General features: G+C 35.3%; 8 protein-coding genes and 1 non-coding gene across 10 annotated transcripts; 6 read left to right on the top strand and 3 right to left on the bottom strand.

Annotated features, from left to right (window-relative positions):
- Positions 1-654: 654 nt before the first annotated feature.
- LOC17879938 (NAC domain-containing protein 71) lies at positions 655-1,836 on the top strand. Its single transcript, XM_006282867.2, has 4 exons — positions 655-811; positions 904-1,190; positions 1,283-1,507; positions 1,630-1,836. The coding sequence occupies exons 1-4, from the start codon at positions 655-657 to the stop codon at positions 1,834-1,836; spliced, it is 876 nt and encodes a 291-aa protein (XP_006282929.2).
- Positions 1,837-4,072: 2,236 nt separating this feature from the next.
- Positions 4,073-4,144, top strand: TRNAC-GCA. The gene has a single exon. It is a non-coding gene; the product is annotated as a tRNA-Cys (tRNA).
- Positions 4,145-4,292: 148 nt separating this feature from the next.
- On the bottom strand, positions 4,293-6,662 carry LOC17879659 (aluminum-activated malate transporter 12). Its single transcript, XM_006283378.2, has 6 exons — positions 6,360-6,662; positions 6,105-6,245; positions 5,731-6,003; positions 5,487-5,605; positions 5,258-5,401; positions 4,293-5,159 (listed from the first exon to the last, which is right to left on the bottom strand). Exons 1-6 carry the CDS (start codon positions 6,637-6,639, stop codon positions 4,434-4,436), a joined length of 1,683 nt encoding a protein of 560 aa, XP_006283440.1. The 5' UTR covers positions 6,640-6,662; the 3' UTR covers positions 4,293-4,433.
- A 2,458-nt stretch (positions 6,663-9,120) lies between these two features.
- LOC17880416 lies at positions 9,121-10,634 on the bottom strand. The gene is made up of 2 exons (XM_006284604.2): positions 10,246-10,634; positions 9,121-9,612 (listed from the first exon to the last, which is right to left on the bottom strand). The coding sequence occupies exons 1-2, from the start codon at positions 10,480-10,482 to the stop codon at positions 9,373-9,375; spliced, it is 477 nt and encodes a 158-aa protein (XP_006284666.1). The 5' UTR covers positions 10,483-10,634; the 3' UTR covers positions 9,121-9,372.
- Positions 10,635-12,491: 1,857 nt separating this feature from the next.
- Positions 12,492-14,658, top strand: LOC17878958 (AT-hook motif nuclear-localized protein 13). The gene is made up of 5 exons (XM_006283737.2): positions 12,492-13,304; positions 13,413-13,468; positions 13,570-13,701; positions 13,816-13,977; positions 14,061-14,658. Exons 1-5 carry the CDS (start codon positions 12,689-12,691, stop codon positions 14,367-14,369), a joined length of 1,275 nt encoding a protein of 424 aa, XP_006283799.1. The 5' UTR covers positions 12,492-12,688; the 3' UTR covers positions 14,370-14,658.
- Positions 14,659-14,715: 57 nt separating this feature from the next.
- LOC17877606 lies at positions 14,716-16,010 on the bottom strand. Its single transcript, XM_006284228.2, has 3 exons — positions 15,418-16,010; positions 15,164-15,336; positions 14,716-15,068 (listed from the first exon to the last, which is right to left on the bottom strand). Exons 1-3 carry the CDS (start codon positions 15,964-15,966, stop codon positions 14,960-14,962), a joined length of 831 nt encoding a protein of 276 aa, XP_006284290.1. The 5' UTR covers positions 15,967-16,010; the 3' UTR covers positions 14,716-14,959.
- A 2,613-nt stretch (positions 16,011-18,623) lies between these two features.
- LOC17880371 (RING-H2 finger protein ATL29) lies at positions 18,624-19,502 on the top strand. The gene has a single exon (XM_006285727.1). It carries the CDS (start codon positions 18,624-18,626, stop codon positions 19,500-19,502), a length of 879 nt encoding a protein of 292 aa, XP_006285789.1.
- A 2,054-nt stretch (positions 19,503-21,556) lies between these two features.
- Positions 21,557-23,190, top strand: LOC17878581 (putative pentatricopeptide repeat-containing protein At4g17915). Its single transcript, XM_006283631.2, has one exon. It carries the CDS (start codon positions 21,709-21,711, stop codon positions 23,098-23,100), a length of 1,392 nt encoding a protein of 463 aa, XP_006283693.1. The 5' UTR covers positions 21,557-21,708; the 3' UTR covers positions 23,101-23,190.
- A 255-nt stretch (positions 23,191-23,445) lies between these two features.
- LOC17878301 (uncharacterized protein At4g17910) lies at positions 23,446-26,496 on the top strand. Of its 2 annotated transcripts, XM_006285134.2 has the most exons (16): positions 23,446-23,554; positions 23,671-23,734; positions 23,805-23,850; positions 24,047-24,186; positions 24,291-24,367; positions 24,465-24,537; positions 24,618-24,707; positions 24,827-24,900; positions 25,002-25,089; positions 25,181-25,307; positions 25,392-25,496; positions 25,567-25,690; positions 25,765-25,816; positions 25,891-25,935; positions 26,024-26,122; positions 26,201-26,496. In XM_006285134.2, the coding sequence occupies exons 1-16, from the start codon at positions 23,502-23,504 to the stop codon at positions 26,351-26,353; spliced, it is 1,410 nt and encodes a 469-aa protein (XP_006285196.2). In that variant the 5' UTR covers positions 23,446-23,501; the 3' UTR covers positions 26,354-26,496. The 2 variants fall into 2 exon arrangements, with proteins under 2 accessions (XP_006285196.2, XP_023634806.1); XM_023779038.1 differs by lacking the exon at positions 23,446-23,554 and having other exon boundaries at positions 23,679-23,734; positions 23,846-23,850.
- The last annotated feature ends 236 nt before the right edge of the window (positions 26,497-26,732 follow it).

Consider the following 26,732-nt stretch of genomic DNA (forward strand, 5'->3'; position numbering starts at 1 on the left):
TGTCTCTCTTATTTTTTTTTTCTTCTTCTCAATATTAAACGGCACTATATATATACTAACAGTATTTTGATTTGTCTCATGATATACTACTATAAATTATTCAACATATTTGACACATAGTTTCAACTATAAATATCGATGACCCCATAACCATTCAACACTCTACCAACCTTCTCTTCTCTTAATCACTCTCCTAATTAGTAAATTACTTACTCACTAATCACTTTTTTTTTTCTTACATAGTTAATCTCCGATTTGAAGTCAGACAACTCTTAACTTCAGTCAGAGTCTTCTGTTATCTCCTACTACCACTCTTCCTTAGTTCCATATTTTTTGTTACCTTCATTTTGTGTCTACTGTTTTTTTTTATTACGAGTTAAACATTTCTTGATTTTTTTGGTGTGTGTTTTGTGTGCGTGTGTGTAATCATACAGTCTCTTTCAGACAATGATCTTGTCACAAAAACGATGCAATCAACGTGAGCTGCAGCTTATTATTCTTAAGAACAAATTGAGTGTCGAGAAAAGTTTCTATTTTTGGATTTTCCAAATAGTCAACAGATTTAGCTTCGGTACTTAGTTAGTTATTTGCTCTCCCGTTCCATATATACAACTCTCTCTCGTGTGTTACAAGCAACAAGTGTGAATTATGCAAATGGGAAGTTCATCTTTGCCTCCAGGCTTTAGATTCCATCCAACCGATGATGAGCTCATAAGCTACTACTTGAGTAGAAAAGTAGAAGGCCTTGAGATTGAGCTCGAAGTCATTCCTGTTATCGAGTTATACAAATTTGATCCTTGGGACTTACCAGGTAATTTAATTACCATAATTCATATAATTATATCTAAATATTTTAATTTTAGATAAAACTAAACTTGTTTAATTTATCTTTTTTTTTTCTAGATAAATCTTTTCTTCCCAATAGGGATTTGGAATGGTTCTTTTTCTGTCCAAGAGACAAAAAATATCCAAATGGTTCTCGAACCAATAGGGCTACAAAGGCTGGTTATTGGAAAGCAACCGGTAAAGACCGGAAAATCACGTGTAAATCATCGCGTGTTATAATTGGATACCGTAAGACCATAGTTTTCTATGAAGGCCGTGCCCCATTAGGAGACCGAACTAATTGGTTTATGCATGAATATCGCCTATGCGATGATGATCTTTCACAAAAATCACCAAATTACAAGGTAATATATATCTTCATATTAATATACTAATTTTGTTTTAATGAAATTATTGTAAAGAAACCTAATAATCATAAGTATATGTTGAATATCAGGGAGCTTTTGCGTTATGTCGAGTAATTAAGAAGAACGAACTCAAGACCAATTCAAAAAGTTTAAAAAATAAAAACGAACAAGACATTGGTTCTGGTTACTCTAGCCTTGCAACCTCTCCATGTCGCGATGAAACATCGCAATTTCAATCCTTCAAGCCTTCATCTACTACAAACGACTCTTCTAGCATTTGGATTTCTCCTGATTTGATCCTTGATTCATCAAAGGTACTTAGTATTATCTAAACCAAAATAGTTTTGTATACATGCACTACTAATACACATATATGCAATAGTTAGTGGACTAATTTGTGTTTTTTTTTGGTTTTGTGATCTATATATAATGATAGGATTATCCTCAGATTCAGGACGTTGCTTCCGAGTACTTTCCAAACTCCAATTTTCCGGTAACCACGGCAAACCACCACGTGGAATTTCCGGCGAGCTCTTCATATTTTAACGTGGACCAGTACATTGATCAATCGATGCAAACCGGTTATTGGCCAGATTATGAATATGACCAAACCGGTTCATTTGATTACCCAAACTCTTTTTAGCTACAAAGAAATGTTGACTCTTTCTTAGGACAAAAACTCCTTTTTTAACGTTGTTGTCTTAGAAGTTAGAAGAAAAAGAACTAGCTAGTTAGTAGCGTCTGTCATTGCTTTTGCTTTGGTTCATTTTATTTTATCTTTACTAGATGGAGTATATTTGCGCTAATATAGGGGATGAGTATTTTTAATTCCTTATTTGTATCTTTAATAGAATTATTTTAAATTATTATAGATTTTTTTTTTTTTTAATGTCCAGAGATGCCTTGATATGATATATGCAAAGAGAATCATATTTCAATATTTCTCTCAATCAATCATTAATTGGACCAAACTATAACCTTTGAATCAACTTTTGAGGTAGTGATAACAATCATTTGCATTAAAAATTCTATAAAGGCAATAGTTTCAGGACCATCTCATATATCGAAACATTTTGTAAATATGTGATTTTAAAAATCCATAAAGATGAAAAAAAAAATGTAGAAAGAGGTAAATGTGACGCAGCAATTTATTTAAAGAGGTATGAAAGTTTAAAAGGCCAAAGTTTATATTTTCTCATTTGGTAGAGACTGGAGACCTTTACTAATATTCTTTATGATTTTATATATATACATATATATATATATATATATATATATATATACATTTATTAATTATAAAATCTCTTGCGATTCCCCTTCTAGTATCTACAATTACTTTTTATTTTATTTTATTTGCTTGATATCTATAGAGTTGGAGTTGGAGGCTAAAGCAATTAAGTTGCCAACGTATAACATTATTTTGTATAACCAAATTTGAGATTGCGATCTTAAAATACAAAAAGAACACAATATTTATATGAAGGATGAATTAGCTATAAGCCTGGTAAGTTTTTTTCTCTCTATCACTGCCTTTTATTTAGTTTATTATATGAATTCATGTTTGTTTAATGTTTGATCAATATTTGATAACTTGCATACCTTACTCACCAACGTTATGAAATTGAAGTCCAAAATTTTTGTAGTAATTCATCTTTGGTCAACAATTATAAATAATTATAAATTTTGTTTTACCTCATTAATTTTTTATGATGCAACTTGTTTAGTAAAAAATTGATAAATGTTTAGTGGTAATTCATTATCATTACCAAAAAAAGTGGTAATTCATTATACAACTTGGTAATTCGTTTTACTAACAATGAAAATATGATTATTGTAAAAACTCATATAGCAACCTTCACAGATATATCACAAACTCTCGATAATGATATCTTGCATTCATATTTAAGATTGGTAAAAATAGAAGTGAGCGTATCTCGTACCATTTTTAAGTTGTATAAAATACTATTGTGTCGCCATATAGTGACAAATCTACATTTTTCGTGTAATACAACTGGTCACTATTTATCACAAATACTATGAATAAATAAATATATATATATATATATATAATACTAATTATCTTAGGGAGTTCTTGAAATTAATCAAACATGTTGAAAGGCATACAAATATACAAACTAATACTGTAAAGATAAAATTGGTTATGTATTGATGACGTTTTTATAAATTTATGAGGTTATGCATTGGTGTATTCTTGAGAAGAGTTGTCAAATGGTCAAATGTAAGTAAACATATTTTTTTAAAAATTAAATACATTGGTTCCTTCTGTCATTTCTCTAGATCCACATAATTATGAAAAAGTTATAGAATTGTGATAGTTTATTTTAATACACAAATTCATTCATGTTGTTGATGGAAAACACATGTATAAATTATTAATTGGTTCCTTGTTCCACGTAAGCTTTATATTTTCTATGAGTTATGCTTATTGTACCAATAATGTAATTAACCAAGTGCTATTTATACAAATGAATATGACGGATTCATAATTAACTTGCTCACAAATCAGACTTTTGTTTTTTTTTATTTCCAAAATATCGATGTCTTGAATGCGACTTGAAACAGAAAATTAGTGAGACTATGAGTCATTGGAAGTGAATAATAAATTTTCATCAAAAGTTAATTTAAATAAACATATGAAAAAGAAAATCTAGAACTCAAAATCATGTAGCAGTTTTTTCACATATATTACAGACCCTCAATAATTATGCCTTACATTCATGTTTAAGATTAGTCAAAAATGGAAATACGCGTATCTTATACATTTATAATAGTTTACCAGAACATTTAATCCTCTTGAAAATGATTTATGAAACAGTGTTGACTGTTATAGATCAAATAGTTTATGCATATTTCAAATTGGGTCCATAGCTCAGTGGTAGAGCAATTGACTGCAGATCAATAGGTCACCGGTTCGAACCCGGTTGGGCCCTGTTTCTTCCTTTTTATTTTCTTGTGTGATTAATTCTATAAAGTTGACAAAAAAATAAGTAACCTGTCTTATGGCGTTAAACATCTTTTTGTATCGTTTCTCTCAATTCAAAAAGTTTCGTATTCACGAAATTGAAATCAAGAAAAAAATAGTAAATAATTATTTTCTTATTCGTTAAAATGACAAACCGAATCATACCGATCAAATCGAATCGTCGTCATCGATGCCTTATACCGATCGGTTTAACATCTAATTCTAAAAGAACGCTAAATTTATCGCCGTACGTTGCTTTATTCCGCGGCGCTGACACTGATCGTAACGTTCGACGGTTTTTCGCATCGGACATCGTCAGCCGTCGGATCTCTCTTGTTATCGTACTCCTTAAAACATGCGATCCTTCCCAGTTCCTCGACCTCTTCGATTACATTATCAAGCCTCGCCACCATCTCCACTAGCAACGACGCAAACGCCGCGAAAGGCAAAGCCTCCGAGAATTCGAGGCTCGTCATCACCGCGATTTTGCTCAGCTGTGGCCGTAACATCCTCCTCTCCCCCGCCGCCGCCGCCGCCGACTTCTCGGAGCTGTTATTACTGTTCTTGAACGATCTCCGGTACTCCATCAAAGCTGACGTGTCGGTTCTAAAGCTCGATAGCGAAACGGCTCCGTTTTGGCCTTTACGTAAACCGGTTTCGTTAAGTGAAACGTCGCCGTTTAGATCTTTTCCAATGTTGTTGCTGCTGTTGCGTTGCGAAACGGTGCCGTTTTGGTGTTTGTTATTGGAGTGTTGTTTATTGTTGTTGTGGCGGTGAAGATTAGAGCCAAGGAAGAGTTTAGGCTGAGACTTGATGGCGGAGTTGAGATCTTGGAGTGCCACGTGGAGATGATCGGAAAGTATCTCCGGCGAACAGTGACGGTGGTTGGAGATGCTATCCGCTAGTTCCGTCAAAGCTTTGCATACTTCTCCGGCTAGTCTTACACAAGGATCTTTAAAAAGCGCGCGAACAGATCTTGGAGTCTTGAAAAAAATATAATTTTAACAAAAATACAAGAAAAATTAGTATAAAGTTCATTACCAACAAAAAAATATTACATGATTAATGTAATTAACCTTACTTGAATCTCAGTTTGTAAGCAACCATGAAGAGCAACAACAGTGTAACCAAACTGACGAAGAACAGCTCCAACTTTAACGTATTGTTGACATGGGAATCTATGACAACCTAGACTGTGTCTTGGCTCCCAATTTGCATATAATGCCTAGAATTATCATTTCAGTTCGTGTTGGAGACTCTTAAAAAAATCTTGAAATATTGGAGAATTATATTAAAAAAACAAGACTTACAAGTGTTTCATCAGTGGATTTAGAATCCAAAACAGCTTGATACCCTTCGTAGATTCTATCTTTTGAATCTGATGTTTCTTTCTCTGTCTCTTTCTCCTCAAAGTACTCATTCACACATGCTACACACATCGTTATATTAAATATATAGCTATGTTAATTTACTAAATCTCTTACAATTTTGGTGTTAATTTTAATCAAGAAAACATTTAAAAAAAATGTTATATTTTTGAGGATTACGTCGTACCTTCTATAGAGCGAGAGAGGCCTTGGAGTTTACCAACGGTGGTCTTGTGTAGATCTTCACCAGACCATATGGGAAAAACAAGAAGGCTCATGAAAAGACAGATTCCGCAACCAATGGCTATAGTGTAGAATCTATCGTGCGCTATGGTTATCACACTATCTACTCGGTAGCTTGACACCGTTATAAGATTGAATGTCAAGAGAAATATCACTACTCCGTAATCGTAATTCTTCTTTATGTATGGTATAAATCTTATATAAGTTGCAACCGCCCCTGTCACATTACAATGAGAACATAAATCAATAGAGATGTACTCTTATAAAAACTTAGGAGGTTATTATGGTTAGATACTAAAATTTGGAGAGTTTGCATACCAATGATAAAAACAGCAGTGCCAATGAAGATAGCTCGAAGGACTTTGCCAGAATCATTTGCTACAAACTCAATGAAAAATGCTAGAGATCCCGCGATTAGTGTCCCTAGTCCTCTGTTAAGTCCTTTGCACAACGTTGCACCTAATTAAAGACTCAAGAAGTTAAAACAAAACGTTATATTATTTAACACTAATTATATTACTATATGATCTTAAATATTTGAGTGTATATGAGGAAATGTGTTGTTAAATTTACCGGCAGAGAACTCAAGGACGACGACAACGGTCATGACTGCCCAAATAGCATTGCTTCCAATGCCTTTGAAGAGAGGTTCCATGAGATATAACAAGGACACAATTGTCAGGGAAAGGCCTACTTTAAGGGCATGTATCACTCTCCTCGGATCATCTTTTCCGATCCTCCAAAGCCTTTTAGGAATCTTCTTGATCTTCTCAGAAGGTTCTAGAACCATCCACTTCGTCTTGCTCAAACCTTCCTCCATCTCAACGCTCCCTACGTGAACTTTGTTGGACATTTTGATGAGGGAGAGAAATTAGTTCTGTCTTTCTCCTTGTTTTGTAATAAGAGTATACAAGAATAGAATATGTTGTTAGTGTATTCTCTATATATAGCTCATTGTGTATGTGTATATATATATGTGTACATATAGAGCGATGGATCTATGGTTTACGTATGCGATGCGTAAACTATGTAGCCGGCCATAGGAAAACAAGTTAATACGTGTGAGTGTGTTGGTTGAACTACGAGAATCTCTTCTAAGTTCGATTGGTAATTAAAAATTACGTGTCGTTTGACTTTGCAAAATACAGTAGCAATTATATATATTAAGGGTGTAAATTTGATGTTTGGTCATTTTTAAGATAAATTTAAAGATTTTTTTTTATAACTTTTTTTCGGTTTGGCTTGATGATCATTTTGATTTCTCACAATTTTTTACGAATTTACTGTTTTATATGCTGTTACTATAATTTTTATCTTTTTATTAATTCTTAGGAAATATAAAACTCGTGATGTTCTATTTTTCGTCGTATTATGCTTTTAGCCTTCAACATGATTATTATAATAGATACGATTATACGAAAATAATATTCTCTTTTGGCTAGTGAGGAAAGATTAATTAGACTGATGGGTTTCACATGACTTGCAATTATTAATGTCAATATTAAATTAAAGAGTACTTTTATTTTCTCTTTTGTTCACAAGATCGAAAAAAAACTAAGTCAAAAGTTATTGAAAAAGATATTAAACTAACATACGTTCCATCATGCAATAGTTTTAAAATTAGAGATCCAACAATTATCCTTAATTATAAGCCTTTGCATAATTAATTATATGCATGCATGTGTCACCCAATTAGTACTAATATTGTTAAACAGGTCGTTCCAAAACTAGATCTTAATTAGTTGTATATTGTATGTGTTGTTCCTCTTCGATTAATGAATTCACAAGTAGGTACATACACTTTTAGTTACATTAATTCTAACAGCTAAAAAGATATCAAATATGTAAAAACCCCCCTTGCAAGATTTTCTATTTTCAATAACAATAAAAAGAGATTAAACATATAAAACACACATAAACAAACAAAACAGGGTTTTTTTTTTCTTGTTTTATCATAAAAGTTTTCTAGAAATATTGTTTAGTTGTATAGAGAGATCAGAGATGCATATAAGAAAGTCAAAACCAAGTTATCACTGTCTCAACTCTCAACTAAAGTTTGACCTTTTGGATCCTTCAAAGTCGTATTAACGTTGACACATAACACATGTATACCTTTTTTTTTTTGCACGGGGACTAACTTAATAATTTTTTTTATAAATTGTGTGTGTTTAATCACATTATATGAACTAAAAAGCCACGTTAACACCTAAAATATGAAAACTCGACTTCGAACTACAATACAATTTCATTTTTAATAAGCAAGAGATCGCGAACTGTCAGAAACTATATATGATATATTTGTTTTAAATTTTGCGAGGGTTAATTCTTGCCACGTTTACTTGGTATAGATCAGTTTAAGTCAGAAATCATATGAGATAGTTAAGTACGAAATAAACAAAACAGAAAAGAAACAATATGTAATATATATATATATATATATATATATATATATATATATATATATATATATATATACTTCAGCTTTGGTTGTTTGTGGAAATATTTTCTAAATTCGTACGTTCACGAAATATAACTCAAAGTCTCAAACCGTAATTATCTTCTGCCAAAAGGAAAATACAAACGTGAACAATATTAATGATGACACGGGTTGCGACTTGTGGTTTGATATACAGCTCATTTGTTGGAGACTGATTTGTAAATTTACCTTCAAATTATAAAATTTAAAATATTTGATTTTACATTATGATTTTAACTGTGTTATCGCCTTAATCTAATAGAAAACAAAATAATTTTTTTGGGATATTCTTAATTACAGAATACTTGAAAATCGTTTTAACTACATAATTATCAAAGAGTTGATTTACATATGGACAGCTTTTTTAGTTAAACATCGAGTTTTGTATTTAACTATCAGAAAAAATCCAAGAAGGTATAATAAAATACGAATATCTTTGTGGCGTTGTGTACTTGTGTGTTAAAACTGAGACTTGGGCGGTAAAATAGATCTTTCGATGCAACAGAACAGCTGTTCCCATGTTGTTGGGGTTTTTAAGATTTCAGATTTCTCGTGTGTTCTCCACCTGGCTCATGTGAGATCGCCACACGTGGTAGGAAAAGGATGGTTGGAAGGAAAATGAAATTTACCATTACAAATGTATCAAAACAATAAACTTCTTGGGTTCATGTTTAAACAGAAAAGGATGATCATATTATCATTATACAAAAGAATATAATTTGTCGTGATACAAAATACAAATGAACCAAATTAAGTGTAATTATCTTGATTACTTATTTTATTGATATCAATATTTAGAAATGGTGGTGATGAAACCAAAACGTTACCTAACTTTTGTGTTCCAAATCAATCATACTATAAGTAATCATCCTTGAATTGATTCTCAATGCATTATCAAAAAATGAAATAAGATGAATCAAATCAGTTTGTACAGACTCGATAAACCAAATTGGAATATAGTTCAAAGACACAAACAGAGCGAAACTGATCATTTCCCTTTCTCGCCAGTATGTCTGCAACTCTATTTGCTTCCCTCTTTTACACATTCAAATCTTGTGTTTCCTGATGAAACAGAAACCTGTCCTAACCTCTTCAGTGTTCCAAAATCATTCATACTATAAATAAACTTCCTTGATGTTCAATACATTGCTGGAATTTCCCATCAGGAGACACAACCAGTCCTCTTACTTTTGCAGGTTTCGTTTTGCGTTTAATTTGGAGTCTTGGCATAGTCTTACTACAGTTATGATCATCTTCTGCGTCTGTCAGTTTCTCTCCCTCTTCCAAAAACTCATTTGCAACATCCCCATCTTCATCAACCCTTAGCCTTTTCGTATACCATCTTAGTCCCTGATCCAATACAAGAGAGGACCATAATATAGTTTCCAATGGAACCAATATGCAACATCAACATATATTGAACATCTAGCACCAGAAATCAAGAAACTAGTGCTAGAAGTTTAATGTCATAGAAAAGACAAAGTGAATCATAGCCCTTGAGGTTTAGAGATTAGTAAGCACAGTTTCACTTCCACTACATAGAAAACTATAGTAAGTGATACTGAAGTACACTTGCTTTCTACAGACATTGTATACAGCATCTAACTGTTAGGATAACTCATACTCATTGGTTTCACTTACAAATGGAAATGAAAGAGACAATAGACAACTTACACATAAAGACACCTAATTCAAAATCCCCATTGGAGAATTGTGTTCTGAGCAATAATGCTTAAGCAAAAAAATAGAGAATATCAAAATCAATTTTGTAAAGTATGTTAGGAGATTCAAGCTGAAACCTATGTAGAGCATGAACCACGATTACTAACAGCTAAAGTAGTACTAAAGAATGAGTCCATCTTTAATGGTACTTACTAATAAACCTCAAAGCTAATGTTCAACGTTTCCTAAGCTAATCTAGCTAACTAGAATCCACACTTCAAGAAAGCACTCAACCACTTATAGAAACGGGAAATTCCAAACCTGAATACCACCATCTCCGGCGGCGCAAGGCTGAAGAAGAGGAGCAAGATTGGACCTTTCGACGGCGACTTGAACCGGAACCCCAAATCCTTTCCTTGGTAATCCGGTTTCACGGAATCTCGGCTCATCTCCGTCCCCGGAATCATCGATTCCTGTATTCTCATTATCATCTTCCTCATTTTTCAACACTTCTTGGCCAAATCCAAACACACCAGCCAACTTCTTGAAAAAACCCATATCTAAAAACCAAACTTGCACACTAAAGGAACAAACTTGCTCTCTCCCAAAAGCTATAAATTGATGTGTCTGTTAAAACTGGTTTCTTTAGACCACAACTTCTACTTCTTCATGGTTTCCCAATCGGACCAGACAAGGATCCAAAGTCCAAACAAATCTTCTAACCAAAATGCAAAAAACCAATAATTAAAAGAGTTAGGATCTTGTCCACTAACGGCGCCGTAAATGTTATCTTTATTTAACTGATATACTTCACTATTTGGGCTAAGTTAGTGAGAATTAAGCCCATTAAGAAGTCCACCATCATTTGCGCCATTCAATGTTGGTTTTGTTTACAATTGAGGGATTCAGGTATGATTTTGTTAAGCTTATTGGTGGTTGTAGTCTATTATTTTTCTTCTCTCTTGAAAGTACATAGCAGCATAGATTAAGATACACGTATAACCTAGTTTTCTGCTTTTGAATTGCATCTATAGGCTGTCGCTTTGCTCAAATCATACTTTTGGTGGAGTAGCCACACTTTTGCTAAGATCAAAGTACCTTTTGGGTCAATCTCAAAATATAACTTCCTTGGTGAACTTTTGAACCAATGTGCCTTCTTCTGTTCAAGTTCAACCATCCGTTGGTTAAACTTTTGAAAAGCATTCGTTGTCTATCTCAATTCTTAAACCTCTTTCTAGTTTCAGGTACCGATATGTTCACATCATCTGGTTAACGTGTCCGGTTTCTTAAGGTATGCGCATGGCGTAAACTTTTACTAACATGTGCTTTTATTGCTTGTTGGTCTAGTAAAGTCGAGATCACTTTAGTCGGATAGCTAGACAAAAAGTTTTGTGCTTTCTCATTCTATCATTCATTATCCCCAAATCCCTAAATACATGATCACACAGTCGAGTGGGTTCGTTAGGTTACTAAACTAAAGCATGGTTTGTATAAAATCAGATGCTAAGTTTCATTTCAATATGACATTTAATATCATTATGTATATATTGTCTTTTAACTTTCGATTTGTGTATTTAAAGTTGGTACTACATTATATAAATTTCTATTTTTGCTACAAAATATTCCAACTACATTATATACCATAGCATTAAAAATTAAGAACGCTCAGTTTTTTTTTTTTTTTTTTTTTTTTTTTGTCAATTAGAGTTTGGAATCTGATCATAATTCTGAATAAATAGATTTTTCTTAAAAAGATGAGGCAAGAGAAGGACAAAATGGTCAAAATAAGCTGCTGTCATTTTCAAAGTAGTGATTGTTTTTTTAAGATCTGAGGATATACTTATACTTAAGAAAAAATCTGACACATCAAAGTACAAACCCCATGTTTTCTTTGGATTTCCCAACACTCACACACACACAGTCAAACCAAAAATAATAATCTCTAGTTACATAATTTTATTAAAAATATGTATCTCTAGTTACATAATTTTATTAAAAATATATATATTCTTATTCTCTTATTAATTCCTTTGCCTTTTTTTTTTTAAAAAAAATATATTTTTTTTGTCTAGTAGAGTTTTTGGTTTCCCTCTAAACTAGTAACATTCAAATTCACATAATTCTCATTCCTATTTGATTTCTCTTTCCAATATATATACCAAACTCGGTTCATTCAATGCAGAAATGAAAATTATGTGAAAAACCCCAAAAATAAAAAACATTTATGAAAACAGAACTGGAGTTAAATGAGAGAACACCAAATCTAAAGAGTACATTACATTACAACTAGAAAGTATAAATGGACTGAACATAATCATTATTATAAAAATAAAATAAAAACTCTTTCTCTCATTCTCTCCTTAAATTCTCTCTATTCATTCACATATTTTAACAAAACCCTAACTAAATTCTATACCTATAGATTTTGTTTATCATATAAAAACAAAATAAATCAATCTCCTGAAAACTGAAAACCCTAAACCAAAGATTTGTTTCCTAAATTACTTATATTAAATAAAATGTTTTATAAAAAGAAAATAAGTAATTAAAAATTAGACACTTAACTAGATCGTCCCCTCTTCTCTCTCTCTGATGAAGAACTCAAGAAGGAGGAGAGAGAAGAGTTGTTAGCTAGCTCACACGCTTTCGCTTAAAACTCAAAAACCTGCACTTTCTCGTCTATTTTCTCGGCATTCGTAAAACAAGAAAAAGTGGGTCTCTGAGAAAATCACAAATCTTGCACAAAGTTTGAGTCTTTTCTCCAATGGATTCCAGAGAAATCCACCACCACCAGCAACAACAGCAACAGCAACAGCAGCAGCAACAACAGCAGCATATGCAACAACCACCGCCAGGGATGTTAATGGGTCACCACAATTCCTACAATCGAAACCCTAACGCCGCCGCCGCCGCCGCTTTAATGGGTCACACCTCTACATCTCAAGCTATGCATCAGCGATTGCCTTTCAGCTCTATCTCGCCGCATCAGCCTCATCATTACCATCATCCTCAACCTCAGCAACAGATGGATCAGAAGACTCTTGAATCTCTTGGATTTGACGGATCGCCTTCTTCCGTTGCCGCCGCTCAGCAGCATTCGATGAGATTTGGGATCGAGCAGCCACAGGTGAAGAAGAAACGAGGAAGACCTAGGAAGTATGCGGCTGATGGTGGTGGTGGGAATAACATTGCTCTTGGTTTGGCTCCTACTTCGCCTCTTCCTTCAGCTTCTAATTCCTATGGTGCTGGAAATGAAGGACCTGGTGGTGGTGGTGGTGGTGGTGATAGTGGAGGAGCTAATGCTAACTCTTCCGATCCACCTGCTAAACGGAACAGGGGACGTCCTCCTGGCTCCGGTAAGAAGCAGCTTGACGCTTTAGGTACAGTGAAAATACTCGATCTATCTCTCTCTCTCTCTCTGATCAAATCAAAATCACTGTTTACAGTTCAACTTAATGGGTTTTGTGTCTCTCTGTGTGTGTGGGCAGGAGGAACTGGAGGAGTTGGGTTTACACCTCATGTCATTGAAGTCAAAACTGGAGAGGTAATGTGTTGTTTGAAGCAAAATCTTTAATCTTGAATGGATTTTGAGTAATTCTGCTGCCTCTTCAGTTGGATAAAGTTATGGTCTTTCATTCTATTCAGGACATAGCTACGAAGGTAATGGCGTTTACGAACCAAGGGCCACGCGCAATCTGTATTCTCTCAGCTACAGGAGCTGTGTCTAAGGTGGCGCTTCGTCATTCTACCAATCCTGATGGAATTGTTAACTATGAGGTATAACTTGTCATGTCTTTTGTGCATTGCTTTAATCTTTGGTCTGATTTGAGCTCTGCTGGAATTTATTCAATCTTGTATTGAGCTGCTGTATTGGATGTGTTGTTGTTGCAGGGCCGATATGAAATCATTTCTCTGTCAGGTTCTTTCTTAAATTCTGAGAGTAATGGTACTGTGACCAAAAGTGGTAACTTGAGTGTGTCGCTGGCTGGACAAGATGGCCGGATTGTGGGTGGGAGTGTTGCTGGAATGCTAGTTGCTGGATCACAAGTCCAGGTTACTCAAATTCTTAACCTTTACACTCGAGTTTAATCACCAAAGTGTTCAAGATACTTACTTTGATTCGGTTTTTTATATAGGTCATTGTCGGAAGCTTTGTCCCAGATGGAAAAAAGCAGAAACAAAGCGCAGGGCGTGCTCAGAATACTCCAGAGCCAGCTTCAGCACCAGCCAATATGTTGACCTTTGGTGGTGGAGGACTGGGAAGCCCTCGATCTCAAGGACAACAACAACAGTCGAGCGAGTCATCAGAGGAAAACGAAAGTAATTCCCCGTTGCACCGTGGAAGCAACAACAATAATCATGTGCTATTTGGAAACTCGGCACAAATGCTTCAGCATATGCCTATGCAGATGTACCCTCTCTGGCCTAGCAACAGTCCTCAATAATTAAACGGTTCAGGGGTTGGATTGACAGGGTTTGCTTCTCTGTTCCTTTTGACACATCTCTCCACATCAGAATTATCTCTATAAAGTAGATTGAGCTGTCTTACTCTATCATCTTCTTCTCCTTGCTATTTCTCTTAAATTTAGCTTTGTTTTAGATAAATAGAGAGAGAGAGACATGTTAAGTAGGTTTCAATTCAATCTTTGTTTAGTTTGTTTCTTAGTAGTTTCTTTTGATTGTGACGATCACAAAGACTTGCTCTTTTCTTCTATCATCAACGAGTTATATCCACTTCATTTTCCAACATTTTCTAATTCGAAGTAGCCAAATTCAAAAAATATACAATGCTATACAAAAGGCCCTTTTATTCTCTATAATAGTTATATTACATTGGTTTTTTCCTTCACATACATATTTATTACTCTTCAGGTTATTACAACATAAGTTAAACCAACAAAAAAGTTAGTAAAAGACAGTGAAATACACTAAAGGTTCTGATACTTGATACATAATTTTAAGATTCCATTACTCTTCTTCTTCTCCATCATCATCATCTTCATCCTCTTGTTTGTGCTAGTCTCTGTGTTCCTTTCTAAACTGCAGAAACCATAGCTGGTGATGCAGCCATCAGTTCTTCCTCTTCTTCATCCTCATCATCCTCTGTCTCCCACATGAAATGTGCATACGAACCCAAAACCATACTGCAAAGTTACAACAACACAAACCTTTAGATCCCCAAGTAAAGAAATCAAATTGGGATTTGAGTTAAGTACTCAAAGAATCTACAGTTCATTACCAATCATCAGGAGAAGCATTAACAGCTTGATCAAAGTAACCTTGAGCTCTCTTCTCATCTCTCTTCGTTTCCCATATCAATTTACCATACATAGACAAGGCCTCTCCATCACCTGGATTCTCCAGTATTGCTCTTCCATAGTACTCCTGAGCTCTCTCTGCATCTTTCTCCACCTGAAATATTCAAATCCCAAATTCAATATTCACCAATTGGAAAAAAAAACACTCAAAATTCAGCTTCTAAAAATCACTAACCTCATACAAATACTTGCCGTAATTCATCAGAAGAAGCGAATTATTAGGATTCGATTTCAACATCTCTCGATAATAATCACCGATCTTGCTCCTATCTTCATAACCGCCTCCTCCGCCGTTTCCATAACCGCCGTTATAACCAGATCCACCACCACCATCGCCACCGGAGAATCCTTCCTCCTCTACAAGTAAACCACCTGAGATCAACGAACCCCAACCATCTCCAAACCTAATTTCATCCTCCTCCGCTTCATCACCCTCCGGGATTTTCGCCGGCGAAGGCTTAGATCCAACACTCTTCAGCATTCTCTCGGATCTAATCACATCGCTCTCCGATAACACCCTCCGAATCCCGACGTTAGCCTTAACCTCGATGGAGATCTTCCCTCCTACGGCAGCGAATCTCTCGCCGTAGCTGGATAATGACTCGACGGAGTTGTTCCTGGAGATGATAGGTGTTGTCTTCACCATCTTCCGCGACGAACCACCTGAATTAAACCGGTTTTGAAGAACCGGCATCGAACCAGTTCTCATCAATAGAGACTTCATCAGAACTTCGATTTCGCTTTCTTCTTCTCTTCCTCTTCGGATCTCTGAGAGTGATGATAATTAATAATCCAATCATTGCTATATATATCTTCATTTCTACCGTACGATCGTTTGACTTACATCTCATGTCCACCGTTAGATTTATTGACTTTCTCGCGCGCTACATGACTCTCTTTCGTGTAATACACTTAAAGTTGGTTTTACCTCAGCCGTCCGATGCGATGACCGTCTAGGTGGGAAGAATCAGCTACGAGCTAAGTCAACACTTCGCACGAGAAGAGCGTGATCGAAACCGGTCTGTGATCGCCACGTGGAGGAACCGTCGGTTCAAGTGAGTCTGTACGGGTTCTTCGTACTTGGGGCAAGTATCGAATATATTTTGTCCTCTAAGATCTGTGGAAGTTACGAAAACACCCTTACCCATTGTATATTGTTTTTGTACTTTAGTGAATACCATTGGCGCTCACCATATGAAAAGTAATATGGTATGGATACTATAACACATGTTCGATATCGTTATATTTGTCGTAGAGTTTATTATCACTACGACACTACTATTATTTTAATTCTTCTTATTTAGATTGCATGTCTAATGTGGTTTTCGGGAAAAAATATATTAATATTTTGGTTTGTGGATGATTAAAATATCACAATCACGCAAAATGACATTTGGTTTTTCTTGTCTTTATTTGTGAAGATCTAGATTCACTACCATTACAATTGGTGATTTGATTTTGTTTTCTGTTTTTGATAAGATAAGATAAGGTTCTCTCGATATGTATAATTAATAATATGGTTAATTTAGCTTTGTCATTTTGTTTGACATTGTTAAAGTTTTAAAGGTAATCAGTATTCTTTATAAGTTCTTTTACTAATGATGAGAATGTAAACAACTTGTTAACTCACACACTAGCCACTTGACTCAATTAATGATACTAAATTAACAAAAGGTCAAACTAAAGAGTAAAGACTAGCGTTACCGATTTAATCAAAAGAATATATACATGATTTCTTAAGATTTGTATATTTTTCTGCAGTTTTCATGGTTTTTACTTTTTCCCCAACTTGTTATGAATAAAATTGTATATCTTGTGAAAAAAAAAAAAAAATTGTACTTAATTTCCATCGCATGTCGGGACACTCCATGTATTCTAGGCTTGGTTCGATCAACCGCGTGCGGTAACACACGATGATGACCGGTCAATGCTTTAGAAGAGAGAGGCTCACAGAATAATAGACATATTTATAGGACATTTAGGACTCTAGAGTTTGTAACATACGTTATATAACGAAAAACAAGTTCACAAATCATAATTATGCAAACAGGAAAGAAGAACAAAGGAAAACATAAAAAGATTATAAGCAACAAAACCAAATAAAAGAACACAAATATATTATTATTGATCATAGTTGAGAGTTGAGACATAAAAACATACAATTGCCATAAGATCCAATAATAAAAAAAAAACTCCGAATAAAGTGTTTAAGCTTATATATGTATCCAAAAAAATAGACAAATGCCTACTCGATTACAAGCTAGCTACTAGATACTTTCTTTTTTAGCCAATAGGATGATGAATGATCCTAGTTCCCAATAAACCTCTTAATATTAGATGTTTGAATATGATGCTGAAGACTATTAGAGAGTATTATTTCAAGCAAATGTAAAAGTTTTGAAGTTTGATTAGCACGTTTCTGCATTCTAAAATGTGTGTTTGCAGTCCAAGAACTTATCGATGAATGGCGTATGCGACACCTACCTACATGAGTTGAAGAAGTGAAAGAAGAAGAAGAATTAAGCGTTTTGAACAAAAAAAAAAAAGAAAAAAAGAAGAAGAATTAAGAGCTAATTACTAATCAATGCATTATAATTACTCTACTATCAAATATCTATGTTTGTCGATCGCTGAAGTTTAATTTATGTGTGTGTTCTCATAATCATAATTCATAATCGTGATCGCTGAAGTTTAATTTATAATTACTCTACTAATTTATAATGGTCTCATGTAATATTTAAGGACTACTATTATTTTATATATGTCTCTTTCAACGTCACATTTGGCGTTTTCAACTTAACGATTTAAATTTGGAGAGCGTTTTAACCGAATGTCAAAATCAGACGCTTAATTAACACAATCGTGCATTTTTAAATGTGTATTTGGATGCTAGAATATGTTATTTTCTTTCAAAAAATTTTAAACTTATAGAATAAAGAACAACAACTCTTATATTTTGCTTGCTATAACGTGACTATACATATATAAACAACTCGCTATATACATACTCTAAGAAGCAAGATGAAAAAAAAACTTCGCTATTTTTAAGGACTAGGTGGCTTTAGCGTAAAACAAATGTCACATACGGCTCGTTCAATGGATACCATTGAGCAAACACAAACAATAAACAAACATAACAAAACCCAAAACACACTTTTTATTTTTAGTAACCAAAACTTCCTAACACTCTTTCTCTCACACAAAAACACACATTTTCCACACACTATACCAAATAAAACTGAACTTCAAACAAATAAAAACAATAATTTTAAATATTAACCTTACAAAAAAATAGAAGTTTTTGTCTTGTCATTTATTTTTTTTGGTCTTTTGGTATATGAGTAATCTCACGGCGGAGATAATCAGTCTCCGGCCACCGTAATGTCGACAGCAATACCTTCACCTATACCACCGCAACCTCCGCAACAACATTACGTTACACCGCCTCTCACGGTGATTCTCACCGTAATCCTCCTCGTATTCTTCTTCATCGGTTTCTTCACTCTCTATTTTTGCAAGTGTTTCCTCGACACAATGATGCAAGCTTGGCGTCTCCACCACGGCGGAGACACCGGATCCGCCGAGAATCCCTTACAGCCATCGGAAGCTCCACCCGTAAATCCCGGCCTCGACCTCCGGATCATAAATTCGTTTCCCACTTTTCCTTACTCCTCCGTTAAAGATCTCCGGGAAGAAAAATACGGCCTCGAATGCGCCATTTGTCTTCTTGAATTCGACGGAGATCACGTGCTCCGTCTCTTGACCACGTGTTACCATGTTTTTCACCAAGAGTGCATCGATCTTTGGTTCGAATCTCACAGAACTTGCCCTGTTTGTCGCCGGGAGCTTGATCCTCCTCCGCCACCGGAGAACACCAAGCCTACCGTGGATGAGATGATCATAGATGTGATTCAAGAAAGAAGCGACGACGAAGAAGACTACCATCGTCGTCGTCATCATCAGACAACAACACTGATTGATACTTGGCCGTCTTCAGGACAGAGCAGTAACATAAAAAAGGAACAGAGTTTGCCGGAGAAATTCTCTAGGTCGCATTCAACGGGACACTCGATAGTGAGGAACAAACCGGAGGAAGAAGATAAGTATACATTGAGATTACCAGAACATGTGAAGATTAAGGTCACGAGAGGACATAGCCAGACAGAGAGTTGTGTAACGTTCGCTGAACTTGTTAAAAACAGAGGATATGATCATCGCCGGTTTGGTGAAGTCTCCGGTCAAACTCAATCCGAAAACTGAAGAAAAAGGAATATAATATACTTTTTTCTTTTTGGCAATTAGTTAAGTTTTTTTTTTTGTCTTCTTGTTGTTGTATTGGTTATATATATATATCTTAGGTTAGAATTTTTAACTTGAGAAGATGCTAATTAGTATTATTAGTGAATTTTTTTCCACTTTCTGGAGTTTAATAATAAGAATGGACATTTTATTTTGTGTTGCTAAACCAAATTGTGAGTGATTTAACAAGAAAGATCCTAAATCTTTCTAACATATAACGATTTTTTAAAAATCATCTAATTCATTGGGTAATATCGTATTTTAATTAATTATAATGCTAAAGTTTTAGCTCCATATATAGGGAGAAAATAGATGTGGCCCCGGATCTTTATGATCTGTTAGACACAACAACAACAACCCAAGTACTATGTTTATCAGAACAATCATGGATAACTAAAAGATACCCGATGAAGAGATTTTTGAATGTGGTAAAACTTACTCGGTCACACATTTCGTGGACCCAGTCCCGACGGATGACAATATGGATGTTCTCAGCATCTTGTGCATGCAACTTCTGCATTAACTCTGTCATTTCCCTTTGCAGGCCACAAACATTAGCTCCAAGTATTCCCCCAACGAGCATGTCCTTGAATTTTCCCACTTTGCTCAACCACATCTCTTTATTCACCTGCCAACATATGAAATCAAAGAGAGATCGATCACCAGGGATATCTCAAAAAGTGTGTTTGTCGTAATAATATAGTGGACAATCTACTTACCTCAAGGGTTATTTTTGATGGAAGATTATCAGATATATTCTCATATCCAAAAAACTGAGAAGAAGATATGGACTTTGCGTTTGAGAACTTCTTTCTTGCTTCATGCGATTCTTCAACCTAGTAATCAATCAAATTAGTTATATAGTAGATGACTGAAACTGTTTTTGGAGTTAACTAAAACACAAGGCTTACTTGAACATTCAAAGAGCTGGAGCTTGATAAAGGCTTTGGTGGAGAAACATGGCTAAGAACTTGTGCATCATCAGCACTGCTTTGTCCTTGATATCGCAAGGGGTCCTTATACTCAAACCGAGTGGCCAATGATGAAGCAGCTAATGATTTGTTTCCGACATTATTTGTTGTGAATTGTTGGACACAAATGCTGAGAAAAGATCATGATCTTGCGAATTGTTGGACACAAATGCTGAGAAAAGAGTAGCTCCACGATAACTTGGCTTGAAAATATGCATGAATTTCGCACATCCCATAACCAATTCATCATTCGTCGCCGGTAGATGACCCATTTCTTCAGTATGGAATTTCATTTTCATGGCTTGTATGGCTCTCCTAAGTTCATGAATGTCAAGCTTCCCATATCCTATTATATTAGTCGAACGAAAAGCGATGATCATGGATTTCTCAATTTCATAGAGCATTTGATGTAAAGATGTTCCATAATGATGTTAACATGTTCCCTAATCTTGGTTTATCGACAAAATAATGTTAAAACAAACAATTTGGCATGTAAATACGTATTGAACCAGATTTAAATTTGTATATGAACAATGTTTTTTTCAAATGGGCTCGTTTGAGAAAATCTATTGAAGTTATTGAAAAAACATCTCTTATTGAAAAATATTTGTACTTTTCTTGAATTTTATTAATTTTTTAACGGAATTGTTGCTTTCCATAGTTTTGCATAATTTTTTGGAACTTCTGATACAAATTATAAACCGTCCTTGACGTTGAGGAGTGAAGACTGTTGAGGCAAGTGTCTAGTAGATATTGCCTGGAGAGAAAAAAAAATTCGAGTTTCAGTACATTCTTTCTCTTGTTTAATTGTTCCTAAACCTACTAGTGTCTTGAGCTATTGTCATAACCATTAGAGTCTTAGAGTTGTTGGTGTATGTGTCAATATTTAGAATTTAGGACTAACTTTGAATAAAACAAAAACTTAGGGGTTTCTTATGAAATATAATAAACTCGGAAGTTGAAGACTGTTCTTGTAAAACCCTCTCAGATGCTGCAATGTGGAAATCAAAATTTTTGTTTCGAAACTTCAGATTTTTCCGATGCCCATTACATTCTTCGCCGAGATCTGAATCAAAAGTATCAACCTTTCTCCAAATAATTTTGCTTGTTATTCAAATCCAATGTCACGAATTCATCTGCAAATCTTGCTTCTTCTTCTACGATTCTTCTATGTTAGTTCGGATTAATCCGATAGAATGGTTCGTGGGTTGGTGAATTTCACTGGATTATCAACGAGGCTATTGAACATTTGCGTTGATTCGCTCTGCAAATTTCGGAAATTGGAGAAAGCTGAGTGCTTAATCATCGACGGAATCAGATTAGGTGTGGCTCCTGATGTCGTCACTTACAACACATTGATCAGTGGGTATTGTCGATTCGTTGGTATAGAAGAAGCTTACGCCGTGACTCGTCGGATGAGAGACGCTGGAATTAGACCAGACGTCGCTACGTATAATTCTTTAATCGCGGGAGCAGGTAGAAGGCTTATGTTAGATCGTGTCCTCTACCTGTTCGACGAAATGCTTGAGTGGGGCATTTATCCTGATTTGTGGAGTTACAATACTTTGATGTGCTGTTATTTTAAGCTAGGGAAACAGGAAGAAGCGTTTCGGGTTCTTTATAAGGATCTTCAGCTCGCCGGGCTTAATCCTGGTCCTGATACTTACAATGTTATCCTTGATGCTCTTTGCAAGTGTGGCTATATAGAAAATGCTCTTGAGCTCTTTAAGGAGATGCAGAGTAAGTTTAAACCTGAGCTCATGACTTATAACATTCTCATCAACGGGCTTTGTAAATCCAGGAGGGTTGGTACAGCTAAATGGATGCTAACAGAGCTCAAGAAATCGGGTTACACTCCAAATGCTGTTACATACACCACAATACTAAAATTATATTTCAAGACCAGGAGGATTCGTAGAGGGCTACAATTGTTCTTAGAGATGAAGAGAGAAGGTTATACTTATGACGGGTATGCTTATTTCGCGGTTATTAGCGCTTTGATTAAGACAGGAAGAACGAAAGAAGCGTATGAGTATATGCAAGAGCTAGTTAGGAAAGGTAGGAGACATGACATTGTTTCGTACAACACATTGTTGAATCTGTATTTTAAAGTCGGGAACTTGGATGCTGTTGATGATTTGTTAGGAGAGATAGAGCGGAAAGGAATGAAAGTGGATGAGTATACGCACACCATTATAGTCAATGGTTTGTTAAGGACGGGACAGACAAGAAGAGCCGAGAGCCATTTTGTAAGTATGGGAGAGATGGGTATTGGATTGAATCTTGTGACCTGTAATTGTTTGGTAGATGGATTGTGTAAAGCGGGTCATGTGGACAGAGCGATGAGATATTTTGAGTCGATGCAAGTGAAAGATGAGTATACATACACTTCTGTTGTGCATAATCTCTGTAAAGACATGAGGTTTGTTTGTGCTTCAAAGCTGCTATTGTCGTGTTACAATAAAGGAATTAAGATTCCCACATCAGCGAGACGAGCGGTTTTGTCGGGTTTACGGATGTCTGGGTGTTACGGTGAAGCGAGGAAGGCGAAGGCGGAAATGAAACTGACTCTGGTTGGGAATTCCTGACGATCTTTTTTACACACAAGTTTTGTGGAAGTGTATTGTACTTATGTATCATGAAATAGAAAAAAAAAAGTCTTCATTCTTTCCATTCAAGAGGTCTCTGACTCTTTATTCATATGAACCTGATAAAATCCAACTAACCAGGCCTATTAGTTGAACTGGCCGGTCCGTGATTCGAGCCAAATTGAAATCTCGAAAGTATTTGTTACCTTTCCTTGTCACCGTAACACTTTTGGAATGATGAGTGAACTTACCTGCATTACAGTACAAATTTTGATTTTTGCTAGTCTCTATTCATGTGAACCGGACCTATATTTGAACCGGCCGGTTCGCAATTCAAGCCAAATTGAATCTTTATAGTTTGATCAACGAGGAGTGACGAAAGTTAAGATCTTTTACCTCTAATGGATTCTCTAGCAAAGCAGACTCTGAATCCAAACAAGCATCTCAAAGAACAGTAAAGCTTCTCTCTTTTTGCTCGCTCGTCTTCTCAATGATCTGTATATGTTGTCAGATTTTTGAATTTGTGATTTCTCGTTTATTGGATTTTTTTGTTTGAATTGACTTGGGCAGATTTGTAAGCAATCTTGATGGATCTTCAATTCTAGAAATCGCAGCACTGTTGACCATTGTCCCTGTAAGTATATTTTTTTTAAAACCCATTTCTTCGATTTTGCTCAATTTCTAATGACGGATGACGTTTTCAGCTCTTGGTTCTTTTGCGATACTCCATTGGCCTCCACTGCAGAATTGGTTCGTTATCTCAATCCATTTCTCGCATTTCATCTGCTTAGTAAACAAATCTGGTCATAGAATTTCGAAAATTGTGTGCTTTTTGCTAGAGGAATCATCATTGAGGTCTAAAGATTTTAGTGCATAGTGCTTTTTGAAGGTGAGTGATGTTTCTTAGTTCGATTAGTGTAAAGATGTTGTTACATGTTTGTTATAGATAATGATGATGGTAATAAAGCCATTTCATCGAAGAAAAACGACGAGGAGATTGTTGTTTCAAGAAATTGGAAGGCTTATACTTATGCTATATCCTTGGATTTCATCTTCATTGTCTTCCCCATGCTCCTGTTTTTCACTGTATGTTCCTTCAAACTCTTTTCCATTTTTTCCTGTGAGGACATTTTTGACTCGTCAATCGCCATGTTTTGATGCGTTCTTATGATCATCGAAACTGATGACAGGTTCTATCGGAATGGGTCTATCTTGGAACAGTCTTGTTATCTGTGTTGTTGCTGATTCTTTCCGTGACTGCCAAAAGGTAGAACTTGTAAGTCATGCATTTTCCCTATATTTTCCAAACCAAACATGTGTTAGTTACGGGTTTAACTTAAGCTAACTGAAGCTTTTGAAATTAGATCTTCTTCAGGGTTGCAGAGAGGACAGGCTCTCTCATTTAGAACAAGCGTATCTTCTTATAGAGTTGCTCTGGTATACTATATTACTTTAGTTTTAATTTAAGCAAACTCTGCTTTTATCTTCCATATACTCTGAAAGTTTTTCCATTGCAGATGCTAATTACATGCCTGTGTATCTTGGCTGTTGATTTCACAATCTTTCCGAGGAGGTACGCCAAGACAGAGACTTACGGTACTAGCTTGGTATGCTTGAAATTTTAAATCTCATAGTCCTTTAGGCTCTAAACAGTGATGACTTTATCCTTCCTATTGTGATTAGGACTTTGTATATATCTTGCTATAACAATTTGAAATGCAAACAGATGGATCTTGGGGTCGGCTCTTTTGTTTTAGCAAATGCTATTGTTTCTCGGCAAGCTAGAGGCGTGTCATCAGGGTGAGTGATTCTCTTGGCACTCCGTTATCCTTTTTGAAATGTTTTGTTGTTGGTTCAGCATTATGCAAACTTAGTCCAATTTTTTACTTTCATTGCTTCAGAAACTGGATAACTGGAATTAAAGCAACCGCTCCACTGCTATTACTCGGATTTATAAGACTTGTGACTACTTCAGGTGTAGATTATCAGGTAAATAAACTTTCCACAATTTCTCTTTATTTAGCATTGATGCTTGTCGCTTTACAAACTCTAACCATTGTTGGTTCTAAACTATATGAAGGTCCATGTTACGGAATATGGAGTACACTGGAATTTCTTTTTCACACTTGCAGCCATATCAATTCTCACATCATTTGTTAACATTCCTGCTCAGTACTGTGGAATCCTAGGTGTCGCTGTTCTTGCAGGTACAATCCAGGTTTACTTCCATTTCTCTCTTAATTACAAGATAGTGAAATCTAACTATCTTCTTTAACTTCCATGGTTCTCAGGGTACCAAACTTGGTTGGTTAGTGGACTGAACACATATTTGCTTTCCGACGAAAGAGGAGTTGACATTATCAGCAAAAACAAGGAAGGAGTATTTAGCATTCTTGGTAAGGTTTTGATTTGATTTATTTACTACTCTCTTTTGATTCTTTGGGATCTAATTTTCTTTTGGTTCAGGTTACTGGGGCATGTACCTTCTGGGCGTTCACTTAGGGTATCGTCTCTTTTACTCAAAACATTCAAATATTCGAAGGACCACGAGCTCAATCGCTAGAGTCTTCCTCGTTTCTCTTCTGTTATGGTAAAAGCAAGCAGTTATAGAACATACAATCTCATTATGATACGAGACTCATGGGCTATGTATGTTTGTCTCAGGATTGTGACTATAGTTCTTGATAACTACGTTGAGAGAATTTCCCGTCGAACGGTAATGATACTTACTTAAAACTCAAAGCATTAAAGAGGGACTATATTGATTAAAACCATTTCTATTTTCTGCAGTGCAACATGCCTTATGTTACGTGGGTGCTTGCGCAAGATCTTCAGGTCACTTTATAGTACAGAATTAATCATAATGGTGAAAACTTTGTCTTTGTGATTTCAGATTTTGATTTGTCTCTGCTTTTATTTCTAGGCGCTTGGGATATTTATGCTGTCTAGTTATATACCGATGAACAAACTTTCATCACTGGAAGAAGCAATTGACCAAAATCTATTAGCTACTTTTCTGCTTGTAAGTCTCTTATCAGTGAATTTCTCCAGAGTCATTTCCAATCTTGGATACTGATATCACATTTCCCGTTTCTTACAGGCAAACCTTGGTACAGGAATGGTGAACCTCACTATAGATACCATCTTTGCTTCTCCATTCTCTTCTCTTCTGATATTAACCGCTTACGCCTTTACTTTATCTGCTATTATCGGAACCATTCATTTCTCCGGTTTCCGGTTAAAGTTCTGGTAAAATTAATAGTTTCATAACATCTTGTAAACTTGCACGAGTTTTAGATTCAGATTTGATTTGTGGCATATGAACAGAGAAAAGACAGTCTTGTAAAGTATGAATCTTTCTTCTGTTTATGAAACTTTTGCCTAATTATTATTACAGTAAGTGTCTTTTATTATTGATAACAAGACTGACTTGTTCACTAACGACGACTAGTAATCTTTAATCACTTGGTGAACAATATCAAATCAAACCAGCATAATAAGATGTATCGCAAAGCAACTAGTGTTTGACATTACATACTGACAACTTCTCAAGGGTAGTTTCTGATTCAAGATTGGCAGATTTGTGCTGATCCCCCAAGATACTGAGAAGAAGAAATAGTCTTTGCGCTTCA

This window comes from Capsella rubella, unplaced genomic scaffold (genome assembly GCF_000375325.1).
Source record: "Capsella rubella cultivar Monte Gargano unplaced genomic scaffold, Caprub1_0 scaffold_7, whole genome shotgun sequence".
Lineage (NCBI taxonomy): Eukaryota > Viridiplantae > Streptophyta > Magnoliopsida > Brassicales > Brassicaceae > Capsella > Capsella rubella.

Coding starts and splice junctions, on each gene's coding strand:
- LOC17877606 (XM_006284228.2), bottom strand. CDS start 15,966: ATGAAGTCTCTATTGATGAGAACTGGTTCGATGCCGGTTCTTCAAAAC. Junction 15,337..15,417: donor ACGGCAAGTATTTGTATGAG/GTTAGTGATTTT, acceptor TGAATATTTCAG/GTGGAGAAAGATGCAGAGAG. Junction 15,069..15,163: donor AATGCTTCTCCTGATGATTG/GTAATGAACTGT, acceptor GTAACTTTGCAG/TATGGTTTTGGGTTCGTATG.
- LOC17879659 (XM_006283378.2), bottom strand. CDS start 6,639: ATGTCCAACAAAGTTCACGTAGGGAGCGTTGAGATGGAGGAAGGTTTG. Junction 6,246..6,359: donor CGTCCTTGAGTTCTCTGCCG/GTAAATTTAACA, acceptor GTCTTTAATTAG/GTGCAACGTTGTGCAAAGGA. Junction 5,160..5,257: donor GCTTACAAACTGAGATTCAA/GTAAGGTTAATT, acceptor ATTTTTTTCAAG/ACTCCAAGATCTGTTCGCGC.
- LOC17878958 (XM_006283737.2), top strand. CDS start 12,689: ATGGATTCCAGAGAAATCCACCACCACCAGCAACAACAGCAACAGCAA. Junction 13,469..13,569: donor TTGAAGTCAAAACTGGAGAG/GTAATGTGTTGT, acceptor CATTCTATTCAG/GACATAGCTACGAAGGTAAT. Junction 13,978..14,060: donor TTGCTGGATCACAAGTCCAG/GTTACTCAAATT, acceptor TTTTTTATATAG/GTCATTGTCGGAAGCTTTGT.
- LOC17878581 (XM_006283631.2), top strand. CDS start 21,709: ATGGTTCGTGGGTTGGTGAATTTCACTGGATTATCAACGAGGCTATTG.
- LOC17879938 (XM_006282867.2), top strand. CDS start 655: ATGGGAAGTTCATCTTTGCCTCCAGGCTTTAGATTCCATCCAACCGAT. Junction 1,191..1,282: donor AAAAATCACCAAATTACAAG/GTAATATATATC, acceptor GTTGAATATCAG/GGAGCTTTTGCGTTATGTCG. Junction 1,508..1,629: donor TGATCCTTGATTCATCAAAG/GTACTTAGTATT, acceptor ATATAATGATAG/GATTATCCTCAGATTCAGGA.
- LOC17880416 (XM_006284604.2), bottom strand. CDS start 10,482: ATGGGTTTTTTCAAGAAGTTGGCTGGTGTGTTTGGATTTGGCCAAGAA. Junction 9,613..10,245: donor CCGGAGATGGTGGTATTCAG/GTTTGGAATTTC, acceptor GTATTGGATCAG/GGACTAAGATGGTATACGAA.
- LOC17878301 (XM_006285134.2), top strand. CDS start 23,502: ATGGATTCTCTAGCAAAGCAGACTCTGAATCCAAACAAGCATCTCAAA. Junction 24,708..24,826: donor AGACTTACGGTACTAGCTTG/GTATGCTTGAAA, acceptor AAATGCAAACAG/ATGGATCTTGGGGTCGGCTC. Junction 26,123..26,200: donor TATTAGCTACTTTTCTGCTT/GTAAGTCTCTTA, acceptor CGTTTCTTACAG/GCAAACCTTGGTACAGGAAT.
- LOC17880371 (XM_006285727.1), top strand. CDS start 18,624: ATGTCGACAGCAATACCTTCACCTATACCACCGCAACCTCCGCAACAA.